Genomic DNA, 21,689 nt, shown 5'->3' with positions numbered 1-21,689 from the left:
ATTAATAATATTCTTTATTATTCAAATTAAGAATATTATTCATTATTATAGTAATATTATTAATTTTTATTCATAATACTAATATTATTAATATTCATAACATTTATAAAAATATTAGTATTATTAAATATTATTAATATTATTAAATATTTATTAATATTATTAAATATTATTAAATATATATTATTAAATATTATACAAATTATAAATATTATACATATTATAAATATTATACATATTACAAATATTATACGTATTATAAATATTATAAATAGTATTAATATTATAATAATATTAATATTGTTTAGGAATATTAGTTATGATTTTATAATTATATATTATAATAATATTTTTAATATTACGTATATAATTATTGTGATTAATATTATTTATATTATTAAAACTTTTAAAACTATTAAGATTATTTATATCTTAATATTATTAATAAAAATATTTATATTAATAATTAATAATAATATTGAATTTATTTTAGATATAGATTTGTGGGTAAAATTAGTGGATAATGTAAAATTTACCTACAAATAAAGATTTATGAGTAATAATTTGTAGGTAAAATTGAATTTACCTACAGATGGAAATTCATGTGTAATATTCATAAACAATACTGAATTTACGTATCAGTGAATAATATCTGTAAGTAATACTGAATTTAACTACATATTTAAGTCAGTAGTTAAAAGTGCATCAATAAATTTGATTATTTTTTAGTAAATGTATAATCCTCTTATTTATATTTTTATAATATTTCAAGTAGTTGTCATATTATATTTCATAAATTTTGTGATAAACTTATGGTGGGACAATCCCACCATAATTACTTCATACGAGAGATGTTAGAGAACTGAAATATCTGATTTAATATCAATTACATTTTATGTTGTTTTAACCCTTTATATTCTTCCTTGTACACTCATATTGAATAAATACATTTTCAATTTTTTTTCCTTTCAATGTTTCTAAATAATATGAAGGACACTGAATTGTTTAACAAAAGATTGATCTGAAGAAATGTTTATATTCTCATCTTAACAGTTAAAAGGCTTGGATTATTTGATTAGATATTGAGTATAACATAATTGAATACAAATTGAGTCTCATTCTCAACCATTCCATCATCCAATGTTTGGTTTGATGAAAAAATATAAAAGGAAAGAAGAAAAATAAGTTGAAAAGAAAATAGATTCATAAAAAAATAATAAAATTGTTAGTATAAAATAAAATATGTGCTATCAATAACGTTGAACTTGTTTGAATGAAAATTTCCCTAAATACTTAAAAAAAGAAGAAAGCGAAAACAAAAAGTAAGTCACCTTTTTCGTTCGCTAGAATTAGTTTATGTGTAAGTTAAAAACGATATTTTCAAGAAATTAATATAAAAAAACTTACATAACTTAATTTATACTTAAAAAAACTTATTTTATATTTTTTTTTTCTTTTTTAGAAGTTGTTATAGAAAATTAACTTACATAGACTTTTTACAATATACTCTCTATTCAACATTGAAAATTAAAAAAAAAATGCACAACTTATTTTTGTTTAACACACCTATAACTTATCTAATATAATTTAACCAATAACCAAAAAATATGTTAAAAAAAGACATTAAAAAAAGTGTTGTCACTTTCCTTTCTAATAAATATTTCCTTATGAAGAGTCGTTGTAGCATGGGCAATATAAAATGGACTGTCTCTTAGGAATAACTATTCAAATAGTGTTGACGTTGATATCTCATCTGTGTTGACGTTGATCATACATAGTTGTAGTTTTAATTGCTATTATTTATTATGTCATTAAAATTTTAGTATATATATAGTCAATGTAAAACATTTTACACCAATTATTATCAAAGAATATTATTAGTACGACTTTCAAGAAAATCACAGCAAAATGTAACATTTATTTCACATGAAGATTTCTAGTTAGATATGAATAACTGAATTTATATATAAACTATATAATAATTTTAATTTATAATGAATAACTTCTACGTGATATAAAATTATTTTTAACTTATTTCTCACTGAAAAATTGAATTTCAAAATAATGATGAAGAGATGAGAATGATAAATTGGTAAAATAATACGTAGAGTTACTTTGCACCATTCTGGTGACATTGTCAAATATATATATACTCTAATAATGAGTGCAAGATGGACCATTCATCTGACCCACAAACTTTATTGCAATTTCTAAATCAAATAATTACTAATAACGGTTAAAATGCAACAGTTTTTTTTTTCGTTGAGGTATTGAACTTGAATGAGAAGTGTTACTAGCACATACACAAATTGAAACCGATATGAACACGAAAATACGTAAAATCTTTAAAATATAGAATATGAGAATACACATCTATATATTATATAATTTTAAATTATATAAATTGAAAATAAATATTTATATACAAAAGTATGTTTTAGATTCTTTTGAGAACAAGAAGATATTTTTCATGACTGGTTCAAAATAATTTGTTCTTTATTTTTATAATCATAATAAAATTTATACAATTTTAGAAAATTATTGTATTTATACCTTTTAAAATTGTGTTAGACTCGTGTTAGAATTTTAAAAAATCTAATAAATATTTTTTGAATTAAACACTTAACCGATAAGTCCTACGAGTGTCCTACTATTTTTTTAAATTGGATATTATCAAACATATATATATATATTATTTTTTTTCTACTTTACAAATTCTTCAACTCATTTCTATCAAAAATATTTTTTCAAATTCTTAATTTAAAGTGAAATAAATTAAATTCAAAGAAAATACACTTCTATTTAAGTTTTTCCAATCAAATTTGACATTTATTAGAGTCCAATTCCTATACGTATTTCCTAGATACATACTATATATAGATCCAGCCATGTTGTAGACTGTACGCACAATTATCAACCACACTTTTATACAAACTTTCACGAATTAATTTCTGAGAATGCATTTAAGGAAATTAGGTATGGGCTAGAATCAAGTAAATTTATTTCATTTAAAGAGGTCCACATGGAGACAATGAACCGAAAAAATTAGTAGATTGTATAGTATACATAATTAATTATTATTAATGTTATTTCATTTTAAATTTAGTGAAACTTAAATACACGTCACTTAAAAAATATTTTTTTTTATATGATATTCTCCTATGTATGACTAATTATTTTATTTTTTTAACTCATAAGATTTAAAAGATTGAGTTTGATTATAAATTAAAGGCAAATTCTCACTGCACCACTATACCCTTTCCTTGTATTTTTTATTTTTAAATTTCAACAATACCAATTTGAAGATAATGAAGAGTGTACTTTTTTTTTATTTCAAGTAAATAAATTTTGTGATGTTTTTATTTGAAGTTATAATTAAAAAAGTTATGAATTACAATTGAATTTATTTAAAAATTTAAAATTATGTTTTTATTAATATTTTTAAAAAAATTGAACTAATCTTTCATACTATCACTATACTATTAAAAAATCATTAATAAAAAACCAATTTTAAAAACAAAAAATAATTAGTTATTATATTTACTAAATTAAATACTATTTTAGAGATTAAAGAAATTTGGTTTCTAAATTAATATCAAATCAACTATAAGCTTTTTCTACCAAATTTAGAATCTAAATAATTGATAGTTAAAACCTTGGTAGCTAATTAGATACCAATTTAAAAATTATTTGTCAATAATAAAAATTAATTTAAAAATTAATAATTTTTTTAAATATTTAATTTAATAAATATAGCAACTAATTATTTTTAACTTTTAAAATTAATTTTGATTTAATAATTTTTTAGTAATAGATAATTAGTATAAGTAAAAGACACGAAGGTTATAGGAGAATTTGCTTCTCACCCAACTAATAATTTTTCTTAACAGGATTCATTCTACCAAGACACATGAACACACTCTCCATGAACATGATGAGAAGGAATAAGTGGATGAGAGTGATGCACCCTACAAGCTACCTTCATAGCTTTCATTAACTGCAGCATCACCATGTGCAATCCTCACCCCCACACCCTGCACCTCAATCTGTAGCATCAGCTTTTATTAATCATTCAACAAGCCCTTTCATTAACACTTTTCATCTTACCCCTTCTTTTTCCAACTATCCTAACCCATATACTTTTACATTTTTTTTAATTTTTTTTAAACTATGTTTCTCTCATTTTATAAAATGTATAAACAATTGTTTTATATTATGAGGTAAACTTTAAGTCTAACTCAACACTATAAAACTGGCTTATGAAGTGAGATTTGCACCGTTCTAATTTTTAGTCGATGTGTAATCTCCAACACACCCTCTTTATGTCGAGAATGACAACTCGTGCGTGAGATAACTTATTATGGGTGGTTCGATAATGATCCGATAGCGGGTGGACTGATAAGCCCAACAAACACTCGCTAGGATAAGTTCGAAATGACTCTGATACCATATTACGAAGTGAACTTTAAGCTTAACTCAATCCCATAAAACCGGTTCATGGGGTGAGGTTTACACCCACTTATATACAATGAAATGTCCCACTTATATACAATGAAATGTCCTAATAGTAGTTGTTCCAACACTTTATTTTATTATTTATTTATAAAGGGAGATTACTTTAAAAACAACCGTTTATCTATAATAAACATTGATCCACAGCTAATTCCATTATAGTTATCTGAATTTGACTCCTACCATTTATTGAGAATTTGTTGAAGTAAAACATTAAGAAGATGGATCAAAAGCCAATTATATACAATTAAACTTCACAATCACATTTAATCCAAAAGCTTTGAAAACTTTCCAGATTAAAAGAGTGAAATACACTGTATCCGGGAGAGGATATGAGGCAGGTGTGTACCAATTTTGGTATTTAATGTGCAGCAGGTAGCAGGGTGTTATTATCTTCTGATGTTGTGTGCAACCCTTTGATTGGTGAATGGCAAAACATGTGAATGGGAGAATGCATAGGGCCCTTACTCCTTCTTGAAACCCAAACTAGTTTCCAAATTAAGTGATTGAGTTGGTTGAGCAAATATAAATACTGGTTGCTGGGAGGTTAAGCAGCTACACCCCAAAGAACCATGGAGATGATGCCAAGCTTGGAGAGAGAGCTGAATGACATGAGGGAGTATTATGAGAGTGGAAAGACTAAGCAAGCGTCTTGGAGAGAGTCTCAGCTCAAAGGGTTGCGTCGGTTCCTCATGGAAAAACAAGAACATATCATGAATGCCCTTATGCAAGATCTAGGGAAACATCAACTTGAAGCTTTCAGAGACGAGGTATCTTTAATAGTTCTTCTTATATTATATTGCTATAATGAAAAGTATTTGTGGGAGTAATAAACTACTCTCACATATACATAATTTTCTTACTGATCATAAAATCCATTCTCGTCTCAGATAGGGACTTTGATCAAGACCTTAAATCTGGCATTGAAGTCTTTGAAAGCTTGGATGTCAGGCAAAAAGGTAAGATAGATTCCTTCCAAATAGTTGAAGATGACCCTATGAGCATATACTTATGAAGTAACTAGCCGCCAAATTCATTTTGATAGGCTCAATTGCCACAAATAGCATTGCTCACCAGTGCAGAAATTGTTTCCGAACCACTTGGTCTGGTTCTCATTGTTTCATCTTGGAACTTCCCATTTGGTGAGTTCAACTTCTAACCAATCCCTCAGAAACATTTATGAGCAAAATATAAAATTAAGTTCATGGGCTTGTGTAGCTAACTAATTTAGAGGTGTGCTTGTTCTGTTGATTTATGCAAACTTAGGACTATCCTTGGAGCCACTTATTGGAGCAGTAGCTGCGGGAAACGTAGCAATCTTAAAGCCTTCAGAGTTGTCTCCAGCTTCTTCTTCTCTACTTTCTACTCTCACCACTTATTTGGACAATAAAGCCATTAAGGTGATCCAAGGAGGGCCAGAAGAGACCCAACAACTACTGGAGCAAAGATGGGACAAAATCTTCTTCACAGGTGATATAAATGTGTCTTACCTAGGTGACTCCATTTTTTGGTCAAAATTAATCTTACTCAAAATATTTTCGAGTAACAGATATTATATCAGATATTGATTGAGTCATAGTATAATATTGCTTCGATTTTAAAATAATTTCAAAGTTATTAGAGTTTATCATAATAAAAGAGTTTGTTGGTAGTATCACTATAGTTTTGACAAGATGCATAAGTTTGTTGAAAATCTTATAGGACTAAAAGTAAATTCTTACAAATTAGGAATGATTTTAATCTTTTATATTTTATAATATGATACCAAAATCATCATTTTTAAAATACATGCAGTAAAACCAATTTTAACTAAGAACTCAAAAACAAATTTTACTATTTCTCTCTCTCTCTTAACAGAACAAAGTGTTCCTCTTCAATTGTTGTAAAAACTAATGGCAGGAAGTGCAAGTGTGGGGCGGATTGTTATGTCTGCTGCTGTGAAGCATTTGACTCCTGTGACTTTGGAGTTGGGTGGAAAATGCCCTGCAGTTGTTGACTCCCTTTCCTCTTCTTGGGATATAGAGGTCGCTGTGAAGAGAATTATTGTGGGAAAATTTGGGACTTGTGCTGGTCAAGCATGCATAGCTATTGATTATGTCCTAGTGGAAAAAAAGTATTGCTCAAAACTGGTACACACATCCCTTTAACTTTTTCATGTTCACACTCATCTTTGTTTCCTCATATATGATGTTTAGTTAGGGGTTTTGTGCTAGCTTATTCTTGTTTCTTTTAGGTGGAACTGATGAAGGTCTGGATCAAGAAAATGTTTGGAGAGAACCCTCAACATTCCAAAACTATTACCAAGATAGTTAACAAACACCACTTCTCTAGATTGAACAATCTTCTTACTGATAAAATGGTCAAAGAATCCGTGGTTTATGGTGGCTCAATGGACGAAGAAAACTTGTAATTGACTAACACTCCTACTTTTCTCCCCTAGATTCTTTCACAATAATTGTATGTCAGTTAAAGTTGTGTTAAGTAGGAGATATCTCTTACAAATCTATCTCTTACTTTACAAAACTATATTCATATGCATTTAATATTTTTGAAATATAAAAACTTTCAATGCTTATTATACTCTTACCCACTCTCCTGTAATTAGAATTGATCATTTAGTTTATTTGGATGTATTGCATTAATTGCAATACAGTACTCATTCCTCATGAAGATCAGAAAAGTGCATATTTACTTACACAAAAAAGTTATGTGTAAATTTATGCAGATTTATTGAGCCAACCATCTTGGTGGATCCCCCACTGGAAGCAGCAATTATGTCAGAGGAGATTTTTGGCCCATTGCTTCCAATTATTACTGTAACCATAAATTTTAATCTTTTTTTGATACTATTACCACATGCTTAAATCTAAATATATTTTCCAACCTTGGTCAGTGTCATTCTCTTTTGTTGTTTGGTTATCAATTTGCAGGTAGAGAAGATTGAGGACAGTATTAAATTCATAAGTAGCAGGCCTAAGCCTCTTGCCCTTTATGTATTCAGCAGAAACAAAACCCTAGAGAGAAGAATGGTGTCTGAAACATCTTCTGGCAGTTTGACTTTCAATGATGCAATAGTACAAGTACACCAACTACACTATCTACCATCATTCCATTGGTAGTCTTTTTGAGTGGTTTAATTAATCTTCTTCTTTTTGTTTGTTTGTGCAGTATGCAGCTGATACTCTCCCATTTGGAGGAGTGGGAGAAAGTGGATTTGGCATGTACCATGGAAAGTTCTCCTTTGACACATTTAGCCACCAGAAGGCAATAGTAAGAAGAAGTTTCCTCACTGATTTTTGGTTTAGATATCCTCCATGGACACTAAATAAGTTGCAACTACTTGAAGTCTCTTACAATTATGATTATCTGGGGTTGCTCCTTGTCATGCTGGGCTTGAAGAGATCATCAAAACGCTTATTTGCAAATCATATTTAGCTATATAGCATGTTACTTTGGTAGTATATAAGAAACAAAATAGATTCTTATTTGTTTCTTATAAAAAAAACTGGAAAAGTGTACTGTTTTCCTTTCCTTTTCTTAGAAAGTCCAATAAAAATTGTTCTATGAGCAATAAAAATCAGTACTTATGGATAACAAAATTTGCGTATTAAATTCTTATGCAGCTTCATTTGTCCCTTATCTTATCTGATATATAGTCACTGAATTCCAATTAGTTTAAGAAAAAAATTAAATACAATTTTTTTTTAAATATTTTCTATATTGTTCTTCAATTAGTATTAGATTAAAGTTTTATTTTAATGATTTATATACAATAAAGTAATGTGTTGTTGTTCACTTTGTTTTCAGGTTTTATTTTAACAATTTTTATTATTAAAGAATTTTTTTACACTACAAGAAAATCATTAAAATAGAAATTGATTTGTAAAAACCAAAATAATTAGTTGCAATAGTAACTAAATTTGAGACATTTTAGAAACTAAAAAGAAATTTGGTTTCTAAATTAATTTTTATTATTGTTAAATAGTTTTTACATTGGTATCTAATTAGCAACCAAAGTTTTTGTTATTAAATTTAGAAATTAAATAATTAGTAGTTAAAATCTTAGTTGCTAATTAGATACCAATTTAAAAACTATTTAATAATAATAGAAAATAATAAAAATTAATTTATAAATTAATTTTTTTTTAATTTTTAAAATGATTTTTATTGTAACTAATTATTTTGATGTATAAAATTTAGTTTTTATTTTATGATTTTATAGTGTTATATAGTAGGAAAAGTAACAATTTAATCTTCATATGATATATTTGTCGGTTAGATTTATCAAATATGGTGATGATATGATAATGCCATAAAAAGTAGAAAACATTCACTTCATAAGTCAATCATGCTGTGTGTTGGTGATCATGCTGAGAAGGTTTCTGCTTTCAATTGATTTGACAGAGACAATGTGACATTATACTTTCTTTTCAACAACAGAATGACCAAAAAGAAAAAGAAAAAAAAATCACCTTACGGTTTTAAACATTTGTTACTTTTAAATTCGAATTTATTTAAAGTATTCTCACTTACTACTCACCAACCGTATTAATTATAACACTCTAGAAAATGCAGTCTTTATGAACATTCAAAACTCGATGTTAGCAACCTCGAAAACTAGTGGTAGAGAATTGTGATTGCATAATGGTAGTTGAAAAATACACAATTGCTGGTGAAAATCACTGCTAGCAATGTGTTTTTTTTTTTTATATAAATCTCTTACACCTATACAATTGAATCTACTTGATGTGAGTGTCATTAAATGAACCGACTTCTTATTCTATCCAAAGATATCTCATTTTGATTTTCAGGGTTCTATTAAGAGAATTGTCCCTTTGTTCGTAATAGGACAAATATTTTATAAGTTATAATGAATTATTCTGTTTTTTTTTTAATTTTAATTAATATTATTTAATTGTTGAAGTTTGAATTTTTAACCAATTTTAAGTATCAGTTTATTTTTGTCTAAAATTTGGATACTTAGAATTTCTCTATTAATAAATAATATACATTATAATTGACTATTTAAATAAGTTATTCAAACTAATTACTGTACAAGTGATGAGATTAGTTATATTCAGATTTTGAAAGAGTTAAGTTTTAAAAGTTTGTTAAATTAATAATTAATAATTTATTTTAAAAAAAAGATAAAAATTATTTAAGAATGACATAATATTAAAACGTATTAATATAGTTAATTGAAGTATTTGACAAAAAAACTGGAATCGAGACTCATAATATTTTTGAAAGTAACTTGATCTTAGATATTTTTTTTATAATTTATCAATTGAAACGAAGTCTATGTTGTAGGTTATTAATCGAGACGTAACTTAACATAATTTAGAAATAATGTAATTAAGTGGTACTTCTTTATTAGTGCATGGTATGTGTTACTTAAAGACTTCGTGATGGAACCCTCGAAAGAGATGTTGTACTGATGTGTTCAAACCTTGTGATGTCGATCATAATGAGGATTAAAATCGTAATTAAAGTAGTAATGAGGTGTACAAACCCTGCGTGTATGTCCTGACCGTAATGAAGATTAAAATCTTGATTAAAATCGCAAGAAAATCAAATCTCACGTCCATATCCTATTTGTAACGAGGGTTAAAATATCAATTAGAGTCTGAGGTGTACAAACCTCACGTGCATGTCCTAAGTGTGATGAAGATTAAAATCTTGATCAAAGTTCTATTGAGGTGTACAAACCTCGTGTGTATGTCCCAACTATAATGAAAATTAAAATCTTAATTAGAGTATAATGAGTGTACAAATTCCATGTGCATATCCTGATTGTGATAAGGATTAAAATCTCGATCAAAGCTATAATAAGATATATGTTTAAACTTAAATTCGTATTGGGACTTATAAATCTCCTTTGTTCATTGTTGTGTTCTTTCAGTTTGAGGTAGTCATCACATATGGTCCATCTACATATTCTATCATGCAAACCACACACAACAATAAGACAGACAAATAATGTATTGAGCAATTTAAACCAGCTTCATACTATAGTAGGTGTAGGTCAACAAAACATTAAAAGATGGAGTTTATGGAAAGTGTGAATTTGTACTCCACCTTTCATGATCTGGTTACCTCTAATGCAAATCTCACCAGCTTTATTCCTATGGAGTGAAGCACCATAAGGGTCAACGATCTTGCCTCTTATGCAAATATCACAAGTTTTTTTCCTATAGAGTGAAACACGAGTTTAAGAGATACCATCTTCACCTCTACATTTCTTATGACGATCCCAGATGAACCTAATCTGACATGCCTTGCTCCATTCATAAAAGCTAAGCACATTGAAATAGCTGCTAGCACATTGAAACCATTGTCATTCCGTAATCCTGATCATCGAAATATGATGTTGGGAAGTTTGTCCCTCACAGAATCCTCAAGTTCCTATTCACAAACAACACCAAAATATTATAGTAAAAAATACCTCAATCTAATTAGAACTTTTAGTTATAAACCATAATGAATTGTTCTGTTATTTTCTGAATCTTAATTAATATTATTTAATTCTTAAAATTTGAATTTGAATTTTAAGTACCATAAACAAATATCATCTTATTTTTATCTAAGATTTTAAATAGTTTTATTAAATTTTTCTATGAATAAACCGTATAACCTATTCTCTAAATAAATTATATTTCTTTTTAATAGAAAATTAAGCTAAATTATATTCCTTTTTAATTGAACATTAAGTTAAGTACAAATACACCACCCAAACACATTATATTTTGATCAGCGAAGCTACTTTTGTCATACCTGCTTAAGAGGGGTGAGCTAGTAAATAGAAAATATAAGTATAAAGAAAATAAAATAGGAAGAGAAAAAATATGAAGAAAAGAAACGAGATAAAAGAAATATATAAAAGGACAAATGAGAAGTGGTGATTACAAAAAAAAACTTGAATAAGAACTGATAATAGTGTTTCAGAAAAATCAGAAATACGCTCTTTAAAAAAATATTTTTATTAGTAAGAAGTTATTGAAAAGTATCAAAATTTTAAAAAATATATTAAATATGCTGTGAAATTTACATTTTTTTTATAATTTTTAATAAATTTTAACTAATAAACAAATAAGTGTAATTGAGATACCAATTTCCTCGGACTTTACCGGACTATAAACCTAAGCGTACTGAATTTGTTGTTGCAGCAGCGGTTGGAAAATATAGAGAAAACAAGCATGCAGATTTAGGAGGCGCAGATTGAAGAAAAGAGGCTATAATACAATAAGTTCTGAAAAACAAGACACAATACCCTCAGTAGTAATCACTAATAAAACTCAAATCCTAAACTAAAATCGAAATGCTGATATTCAGTATTACCTCATAAATACTACCATCGATCTAATCAACATGCTATTCCACTCATTCAAACAAACAAACAAAATTTACGATCTGCAATACTTTGAAGCCTTCGTGCATAAAATTGACAGGAAATACAAACAGATCCTATGCTTGCTGTAAAGATTGCGAAGTTCTCTGCCAAAGGGACCGTCCTAAAATGGAACTTCCATGCGTCGAAAGATATGCAGCATTTAATCTGGCAAAGCCAACAAAGATCAGTCAGAAACACATAATGAGCCAATATACATTCTCTTTAAGGTGTTTATAACTTTTAAATTGAAAAGGTGGAGAGAAGAAGGGACAAGAAGTTTACTTGTCGACATCAGGCAATGACAGGGGATCATAAGACTCTTCCACAGGCATACATACTGACATGTCTTGACCACCTTCAACCTGAATAGTATGCAACCAATATGTATGAGTAACCCCAAAAACACACTCTTCCCTAAGAAGTATAAGTAAATTTACCTGTTGAGGGTATTGTGCAGCGTAACCAGCGTATGCACCATAAGCATACAAGGAGGGATCATGAGCAGCACCATAAGCATATGCCTCGTAACCCTGTCCATATCCATAATAAGCACTCCATTGATTTGGATCTATCTGAGCTCCCCAGCCATTAGGTACATCCTAAAATTGTTTCAACAATTTTTTTGTTAGAGCTAACGTAATTGCACATCTACAAACACTAAAAATGAATCTACATATAAGCTACTAATAAGCAGATCAGATAATCTTATATTTATTGTAACAAGATAATCCCAAAATCATTAATGCAGAAGTTTATAAATATTTCAGAGTGATGAAAGCTCATTAAGATTTGGGATCCAGTAAAAGAAGGAAAAAGCTACGCCATCATAGTAATACAGTTTCTTCATTATATTATTTAACTAATTTTTAGTCTCATTCTTTTCTATTGTCCAATTCTAGTTGGAACACCTAAACCAACTTTCAGTTTCTATTAAATTTTGTGCCAACATGTTTGACATGGAGCTGCTTTTATTTCAACTTCAATTAAGTTGAATTCAACTCAACTTAATTTCCTAACTGAAATTCAATCACACACTCAGTCTACTAACAGAGCATTCACATGTAACTGCTACAGTTATCATTAAATTATACAGTGTCATCTTGACTTCAACTAAAACCACCCAGCTTTGAGTCAATGTTTACGTTTCTCATTATTCTTCCTTGTCTGAACACATCATCACAATCTCCGTATCTTTTTCCTTGGGTGAATGAAAGTAGTTAGGGGGAGGGGAAGTAGCCCCAAACCCAGGTCGTGTATGCAATTGTGGTAACCTAAAGACCTCAAGCTGGACCATACCTTAACTCCTTGTTATTGACATTCTCCAAATCCTAACAGCTGAAGCGACCTTCATAGGCATCATAATATCATAATTGCCCAATTAGGTGAGGTCAACTACATGGATCACACCATACCCGTTGAGCTCAACTAAAGGGATAATTAACCCAAAACATTATAAACTAGTAAAGGCCATAAAAATCTATACTAGAACTGAGTATGGAAGATACATGCGTGTTACCAACATAGAAATTTCGGAAGACTTAATAAGTTGTATATATTACAAAAAAATTTCAAATTAAAACTAAAATGCATTATGTACGACAAATGTGCTACACAGGCCAGTGTCACCATGACATACCGAATAGCCATTACATAAAAAATATGAATAATTTCGAAATGCAAAATCACCTGTCTAGCTGTCAAGGTACTAGCCCAAGAAATTTGGATCACTTGTTGACCTATTATCTTTCCCTGCATCCTCTGAATCGCATCTTCAGAGGACTCTCTACAGACAAAAGCCAAGGAAGAGGTTAAAAAGCTAATTAATAACAAGATAAAGCAGAAGGAGAAGAAACTAAGATTGATGAAAGACCTCATAAGATGCAGAGTAACATGACATCAGGCCACATGAAACTTATTGCCTTGGAAAGGGGTAGCAACAGTCAAAATCATATCATTTACCCTTTGGGTTTCGAAATATTAGAGCAACCCCACAAAGATTCACATGTTAAAGTTTAAGGGTAAAAAACAAAACCTAGTTCCAAATTGAACATAACCATATCCTTTGCCCGCATATATTTTGACCGACACAATATCTCCAAATTGCATAAAGGTTTGCTTAAGCTCATCCTCTGTCACATTAAGATCCAAATTACCAATACAAATCTGCAATACAAACAGATATAAGTAATATAAGTAAGAGTACCATAAAATCACATAAAGTGCAATCCACCATTTTTGTTCCAGAAAGTGTGTAATGATATCTCGTCCGTCCATAAAATTAAAGAAATTTCAAAAGTCCTTAAAATTTCCAGTTGTCTCATCCAAATTCCTAAACTTGACAACTAATTGTTATTTTCTTCCTCAAACATATAATATTATCATTAAAGTTTCACATTTTTTAGAATTTTGGACTAATAATGAGACCTACGGATTGCATTTTCAAGGACATTTTAGAAGTTTCTATGACAGGACTATACGCTTTCATGGATTAAATGCGTGGTGTACTCATCACATAAATTATAGGTCAATGAGAATCCGACTTACAGTGGTATTATTCACATCATTTTCTGGCGCAACAGTATTAACAGGAGCAGTGTATGCAGGAAATTGATACATTGCTGCAAAGTAATCCACAATTAAGCGTTTTATTAAGTTATAATTATGAACGGAACGAAGGCTTGTATACTTGTACTGCAGTACTTACCTTTAGGTGGAGCATATTGGTTTTGAAAAGAAGCGTTCTTTTTAGGAGTAGCGGCGCTGATACGCATAGGGCGCGTGGAGCAATAAACACCGTTCATTTCAGTCATGGCACGGTTCCTCTGCGCCTCGTCGGTGAACTTAACGAAGCCATAGCCCTTGGAGCGGCCGGTGGCGGGGTCCGTAACGACTTTGGCCCCTTTGACGGAAGGATAATGGGTCCGGAAAGTCTCCTGGAGCAGGAAATCGGTAACGTCGGGGGCGAGATCGCCGACGAAGATGGAATGGTCGGGCCCAGAGTCTCCGAAGGAGGCCCAATTAAGCCGGAAGGTCTGTTCCGTACCGGGCATTTGAGTGCCGTTGTAGGTGCGGAGAAAGGCCTCCGCCGCCGCGTGAGAAACGAACTCCACGAAGCCGTAGCCCTCAGGCTGGCCCGTCATCTTGTTGCGAATGATTTTGATGGAAACCACTTCGCCGCTGTGGGCGAAGCACTGCGAGAGGTAGGACTCGTCCACCCAGTACTGCAAATCGCCAATCCACAGAGTTCGCACTTCCTCGATCGCCGTCGACGCCATCTTCCACCGCCGCGCTGCTGATTATGCTTCACCCACACTTTAGTTTTTTCCCGATGGTCAGAGATTGAGGCTGCTTTTAAATTCAAAACGGTGATATGGGCCTGGGCGGGCTTATGACGCAGGCCCATCTAAACCTGGACTGTAGAGTAGCCCATATTTGGGCATTGTCATTTCATAGGTTTTTTATTTCAGCACCCCATTATTATTAACTGCAACCCTATATTAAGATATAAGAGATCATTATGTAAAAATCTCATTCCGAAAGCTATTATATATCTTAAAAATTTTATCATTGAAAGATTGTTGCCTATCCATCGTGGAAGATCATTGTAAGATTGTTCCCAATCGCCAAATACCAAAGCAAGAGTTTTCTGTTTTCCCAACCAAGCTTTTCTATATATGATAGTATAGCCATGTAGATTTTTCATTTTTGCAATTAAGCTTTTAATTGGGGCGGAAGGGTTTGTTTTTACTCAAGTCAACACCATGGACGCAATATGGGTTGAGTCCAAATTAACATGGTCTGCTGAAAGATTTATTGACAAACAACTATATATGTTGTGCATCAATTTTCTTTATCTCCCAATTGCATGGGCGGTTGTTCCTCTCATATGTTTCGTAACGGTTATTTCATCAGGTTGATAGGGTTATGCGTCAATTTGGATTTCGACAAAGTATTCTAATTGACCCATTGAACCTTAATCAACTTCACAGAGATGATATCATGCCGCATGGATAAGTATGTGGAATGACCGTCATAATCGTCTAACTCAGGGAAATCAGTTTAACCGAAATGGCCATTTGCATGACAAGTCAACATACATGCAATGGTACATCAACCATACTATCTGTTACATCTCGCCTATACAGTCATCGTCCGATGACGATGTAAGTTCAATTACAAAATTAGTTATTAACACATAATAACTACACCAAAATTAACACATATGTCAAAAGAGTATGATATGCCATAGGAGACTACACAACCTCACTATCAACATCATGTCAGGTCTTCTTCTCAAGTTGAATCGTTTGAACAACAATCTTTTCATCCACTAGGTGTTCAACCGATCCAGTTGTTCGGATATAGGGATCAACATCACATCGTCATTCCATCAACCACCTTTCAACTACTTAACAATTCCATCTCAACAACAAATTTTTGTTGGTCCATCAAATCTCTTTGCAACCTCTACCATGACTCCCCATCTACCTACAATCCAATGTCATCGATGCAGTATTATCAACCAACAATGCCTTCACAGGTGTCCAGAAATCAGAGTGAGGACAATGAAGTCGAAGACACTAACGATGACATTTCAACTCTGCCCCCTCCTACCGTTCCATCCAAACAACATGGAACAACAGTCATAAGGACGACCACGAAAACAAGAATAACTTCTCGTAGATGATAACTTTTCCTACATTTATATTTTCTAATCATGTATAAATTGTACTTATTTATATTTAAACACTACCCCTTTTATTTATAATTGTATTAACTATAAAGGTTACTTTACGAACATAATTTATTTATTTTTAAACAAAAAAAATATTTTTAATTTTAACAATATTTAAAAAGTACTAAATATTTTACATTTATTACACAACCTATTTTCAATCCACCTTAATTTTAGGTAACTTTGTTTTTTTTAAACAAAATTTATTTTTAATTTTTTAATATTATTTATCTATAAAATACAATTTTTCACAATATTCTTATTCACTTCATATAATTTTAAACAATTTTTAAATTATTATTATATACATTTTTAATTTTTAAAAATGTTAATTATTTTAAAAAAATTCAACTGAACTTATCAAATGAAAAAACTTTAATTGAGATAAAATATAACTGAAGTTGTTTACTCAATGTCTAAATTTATTTAAACTGAAATTATTAATCCAATTGAAAAATTTAATTAAAAAAAATAAACAGATTAATGAATTTAATTTTTGACTCAGAAATGGTCTTAATTTGTCCATTTATGTAATACCCAAATTTGTCCATTCCGTTATCAGGGCTACTATGAATAAAGGTGCAACAATAGACCTTGGAAATCTTGGCTTAGATTCTATGCAGTAACCACATTCTGGTTTCTATTGTTTTTTTTACAGTGGTTTTAATTGTTTGTTTCATGGGTTGTACTGTGTTGTCTGATACACACGGACAATGTAATGCAACAAGACTTATTAGTCTTTTGAAGGATGAAGGTTGCATATGGCAGTTTAGATTGAATGTTTTGTAAGTTTCTTTTTAAAGCATTAAGGTAACCTTTGTGCTCCTTGTTTATTTAGTTCTTGATTTTAAAAAAATAATACAAAGAGGAAATTGAATCCATCAATGGAAAAAATGGTAATAATGTATATTAATAAAAAGAGAGTAATACACGATTCTCAATTAAAACCAATACAAATTCATGGGCTACACTACAGTCAGAATAAGACTCCCACTTCAGTGTCGACCCTATTATTAATTAATGAGTAATTACAAAACAACTGCAACAATGTTGAACGTGATTTATTGGAAAAAAAATGAAATTGCTTAAGCCAAAAACTTAATATACGGGAGGTGGCGGGGGTGAGTTATAGAGGTAGGGGTGGTATGGTGGAGGAGGAGAAGGTGATGGTGGAGGTGGAGACTTGTAGTAATATGGTGGAGGCGGTGAAGGAGACGGAGGAGGTGGTGACTTGTAGTAATATGGTGGAGGAGGCGACGGAGAAGGTGGAGGGGGAGACTTATATACGTATGGAGGAGGTGGTGAAGGTGAAGGTGGTGGTGGTGACTTATAATAATATGGTGGAGGAGGAGAAGGAGATGGTGGGGGCGGGGACTTGTAGTAGTATGGAGGAGGAGGTGAGGGAGATGGTGGGGGTGGAGACTTGTAGTAGTATGGAGGAGGAGGTGAAGGAGATGGTGGGGGTGGAGATTTATAGTAATATGGAGGAGGTGGTGAAGGTGATGGTGGGGGTGGAGACTTGTAGTAGTATGGAGGAGATGGTGAGGGAGATGGTGGGGGTGGAGACTTGTAGTAATATGGAGGAGGTGGTGAAGGTGATGGTGGAGGAGGGGACTTGTAGTAGTATGGAGGAGGTGGTGATGGAGATGGTGGGGGTGGAGACTTGTAGTAATATGGAGGAGGTGGTGAAGGTGATGGCGGAGGAGGGGACTTGTAGTAGTATGGAGGAGGTGGTGATGGGGATGGTGGGGGTGGAGATTTGTAGTAATATGGAGGAGGTGGTGAAGGTGATGGTGGAGGAGGGGACTTGTAGTAGTATGGAGGAGGTGGTGATGGAGATGGTGGGGGTGGAGACTTGTAGTAATATGGAGGAGGGGGTGAAGGTGATGGTGGAGGAGGGGACTTGTAATAGTATGGAGGAGGTGGTGATGGGGATGGTGGGGGTGGTGACTTATAAACATACGGTGGAGGAGGTGAAGGAGATGGCGGGGGTGGAGATTTATAAACGTATGGAGGTGGTGGTGATGGGGATGGTGGGGGTGGTGACTTGTAGACGTAGGGTGGGGGAGGAGAAGGAGATGGAGGAGGTGGAGACTTGTAGAGATATGGAGGAGGTGGTGATGGGGATGGTGGAGGAGGAGACTTGTAGACATAAGGAGGAGGTGGTGATGGAGAGGGAGGTGGTGGTGATTTGTAGTAATATGGAGGGAATTTACGGACATATGGAGGAGGAGGTGGTGGAGATTTGTAGTAATACGGAGGTGACCTTGGTTGTTGATATGGTGGTGTTGGGTGTGGATAGTAGGTTGAGGGTTGGGAATAGTAAGGCTTATCATAATCAGCAGCAAGAGTGATAGCCATAAGTGAAAATGCAAATGCAAGGATCAAACGAGGCCATTGCCTCGTTCCCATATCTTCTTTGAATGTGAAAACTTTGGTGTCTTCCTTTAGAACACTTATTATTTTCTTTCTTCACAAACCATGAACTGGAAGCCTTTATATAGTGTTTGCCTTCACTTATGGCTGGTAAGACATCTTTGTTTCATTACATGCTGGAATCAACTTCCAAAATATATATTTTAACATTTCAACTTGCTTTTGTGGGTTGCCATTAAACGATTTCGTATTTTCCTGAAGATGGAGGGAAGAAAGTCAAGAAGAGAGTAGGTGATGGCGTGGTTGAATGAGTTCTTGTTATATTTAAACAAGAAAAGTTATAATTCCATATAAAACAAAATACTTCAATTTCATAATATATGTTAATAATGTATATTCAAATATAAAAAAATAATGATTAAAATAATAGTATATTAAATTATAAAATGGGAGTAATTTTTATAATTTTTAAAGTATCGGCACTCTTTAAACAAATGTAGAGAAGCGCGTGACAGCAGAGAAAGCTGATTGTTTCGTTTGTCTTTTGATGAAGGACTGGGCATTACGATCGCATGGCTAGAGTGTGAAACGATGATAAAGTCAAATGCAATATAACTTGCTGCAATTCTCTAATATGTCTTCAGTTCTGTCTTCCTAATCATAATGTATTAAGAAGATTATAAAAACATGAGCTTATCTTTGTTATATTTGTTCCTCTTCAAATTATGCTTTTATCGTCTGTGAAAACTGCTTCAGGTTACAAGACATATTTTATTGTTATTGTCAAACTACTTGACAAATGTTAACTCAGACTTAAAAAAATTATTTTTTGACTCGGTACGTATAATTACTTTTTATGCCGGTTAACCTACTTTAGTTGTTTTAATCAACCTTATGCCTTTTTTTTCACAACCAGAAAAGTTTGTTCTAACAAATTCTTTGATCAATTCCACCCTGCAGTAAATGCATTTTGCGAGTAAATGCATTTTGCGAGTTTGAATTTAAAGCTGATATAAAAAAAGAAAGTGAAGGCGGAGAAATTTTGATCGATTTTAGGAACATATGTTGTAGTGCTATTTATTTATTTATTTTTGGGTTCAACGTTCAATATTATTATTTAATGTATTGTTTATTTTGTCTGTAAGAGCAACGCATTGTTTTATTTGATTTGATACATGAAGGCAATAAAAATACTTTGTTTAACACGTTGCTTGCTTCATGAATGCACGTCTCAAGTTAATTTGACAGCCAAATAATTCATTTTTGCTGTTTTCTCTCTCCAAATTAATTAAATTAATCCCTCTCCTAATCTTCTATCCCATTTGATTCGAATTACATGGTGCAAAGTTTCAGTCGTGAATGGAATAGAAAAAGAGAGTTGTACATCAAATGGAATAAAAAGAAGGTAAATGGTCTGACCTAAAGCAAAATATATATATATATATATATATATATATATATATATATAATGTTAAATGATCTTGAAATCACTGACAGTATTTTTGTTTAAAGAAAAATAATAGTTTAATAACTTTTATAGTTGTATATAATGATATGATGGATTTAAAAATAAATATATATAATAAAAGATAAATTTATAATTAAATAATATAAAAATATATTAAAATAATAATATTGAGAGTTGTAATGTGATTATATAGGGTTGTATGTTTAAAATATGTTTTTTCTCTCAACTTGTATTTATTTTGCTTTTGATTGATTGGAAAATGATGCATAGATTAGCTTGCCATAAGGCTAACAGTGGAAGTTGGAATGTGTTGTCTTTAGGTTTGACATGAAACTCTCATTTCTCACTGGCCAAAATAATAATTGTATGATCATATTGTTCACTTTAATTAGAAATATGCAGTTTGTATCTTACCTGAGTTTGCTACATATATGGTTCTATATTTGTCCAAAGCTAAACTAATTGGCTTGACACGTTGTTCTGTTCACTCTATACAGATCATTTTGAAGATTTTCTTAGATGTCGTGCTGAAAAACACTTCTGAATTATGAGTGAAGTCATCATGACGCATTCTGCTTGATTTACTTGCCCATGCGTTCCCACTTTTGTTGGCGTGCTTTGAGATTTTCCCAAGTGTTTAAATTGTAGTAATTTTTAGGTGAAATATGATTTTTTATCACTACAAAGAAAATATTAAATTTGAACCAGTTAAAAACAGATGTAAATAGACCAAAACAACTATGCTTTTTTCAGCAAACTCTGAGAACATTAAAAACATGGTAGTTACTAAATCCTTTTAGAATTTAGCTTATCTTGTAATAACCAAAAATGTGAAAGTTTGATCTTAGGTGAGAAGTAAGGAAAACATAGCAGTTTCACCTAATTGATCTTAAATCTGGTCTGAATACTTGTGATATGGGAATGATTGAGTAGAGTTTTTTTTTTTTTTATTGTGCAGCTTATTGCTTAGTTATTCTTTTTTAGTAGGGTTTTACGTTGTGTTTTTATATATGTACGTTAGTGTTTTTATAGTGTTCCTTTTTATTTAATTTACTTTTTATCCAAAAAAAAAATAGAAGTTGCTAAATTTAGTGTCAAAATACGAAATCAATGTACTTAGTTTCAATGTAGTTAACCCAAATTATAATTAAATATTATAATATTTTATTTATGTGTGACTTTACCCATACAAATTTAAAAAAAGTTTA

The 21,689-nt window shown here is 31.2% G+C and overlaps 3 protein-coding genes across 3 annotated transcripts; 1 reads left to right on the top strand and 2 right to left on the bottom strand.

Annotated features, from left to right (window-relative positions):
• The first annotated feature begins 4,670 nt into the window (after window positions 1–4,670).
• LOC137820566 (aldehyde dehydrogenase family 3 member F1-like) lies at window positions 4,671–8,111 on the top strand. Its single transcript, XM_068624714.1, has 9 exons — window positions 4,671–5,282; window positions 5,403–5,471; window positions 5,558–5,654; window positions 5,779–5,982; window positions 6,412–6,641; window positions 6,746–6,918; window positions 7,238–7,328; window positions 7,443–7,592; window positions 7,681–8,111. The coding sequence occupies exons 1-9, from the start codon at window positions 5,085–5,087 to the stop codon at window positions 7,945–7,947; spliced, it is 1,479 nt and encodes a 492-aa protein (XP_068480815.1). The 5' UTR covers window positions 4,671–5,084; the 3' UTR covers window positions 7,948–8,111.
• A 3,619-nt stretch (window positions 8,112–11,730) lies between these two features.
• On the bottom strand, window positions 11,731–15,232 carry LOC137825730 (polyadenylate-binding protein RBP47B'-like). The gene is made up of 7 exons (XM_068631479.1): window positions 14,607–15,232; window positions 14,447–14,520; window positions 13,935–14,065; window positions 13,589–13,685; window positions 12,340–12,501; window positions 12,185–12,264; window positions 11,731–12,067 (listed from the first exon to the last, which is right to left on the bottom strand). Exons 1-7 carry the CDS (start codon window positions 15,175–15,177, stop codon window positions 11,977–11,979), a joined length of 1,206 nt encoding a protein of 401 aa, XP_068487580.1. The 5' UTR covers window positions 15,178–15,232; the 3' UTR covers window positions 11,731–11,976.
• Window positions 15,233–17,522: 2,290 nt separating this feature from the next.
• On the bottom strand, window positions 17,523–19,121 carry LOC137824955 (extensin-2). The gene has a single exon (XM_068630627.1). The coding sequence runs from the start codon at window positions 19,047–19,049 to the stop codon at window positions 17,736–17,738; it is 1,314 nt and encodes a 437-aa protein (XP_068486728.1). The 5' UTR covers window positions 19,050–19,121; the 3' UTR covers window positions 17,523–17,735.
• Window positions 19,122–21,689: the final 2,568 nt, after the last annotated feature.

Source organism: Phaseolus vulgaris, chromosome 11 (genome assembly GCF_000499845.2).
Source record: "Phaseolus vulgaris cultivar G19833 chromosome 11, P. vulgaris v2.0, whole genome shotgun sequence".
In the NCBI taxonomy this organism is placed as follows: Eukaryota; Viridiplantae; Streptophyta; class Magnoliopsida; order Fabales; family Fabaceae; genus Phaseolus; species Phaseolus vulgaris.
This window is presented reverse-complemented; position numbering and strand designations above follow the sequence as displayed.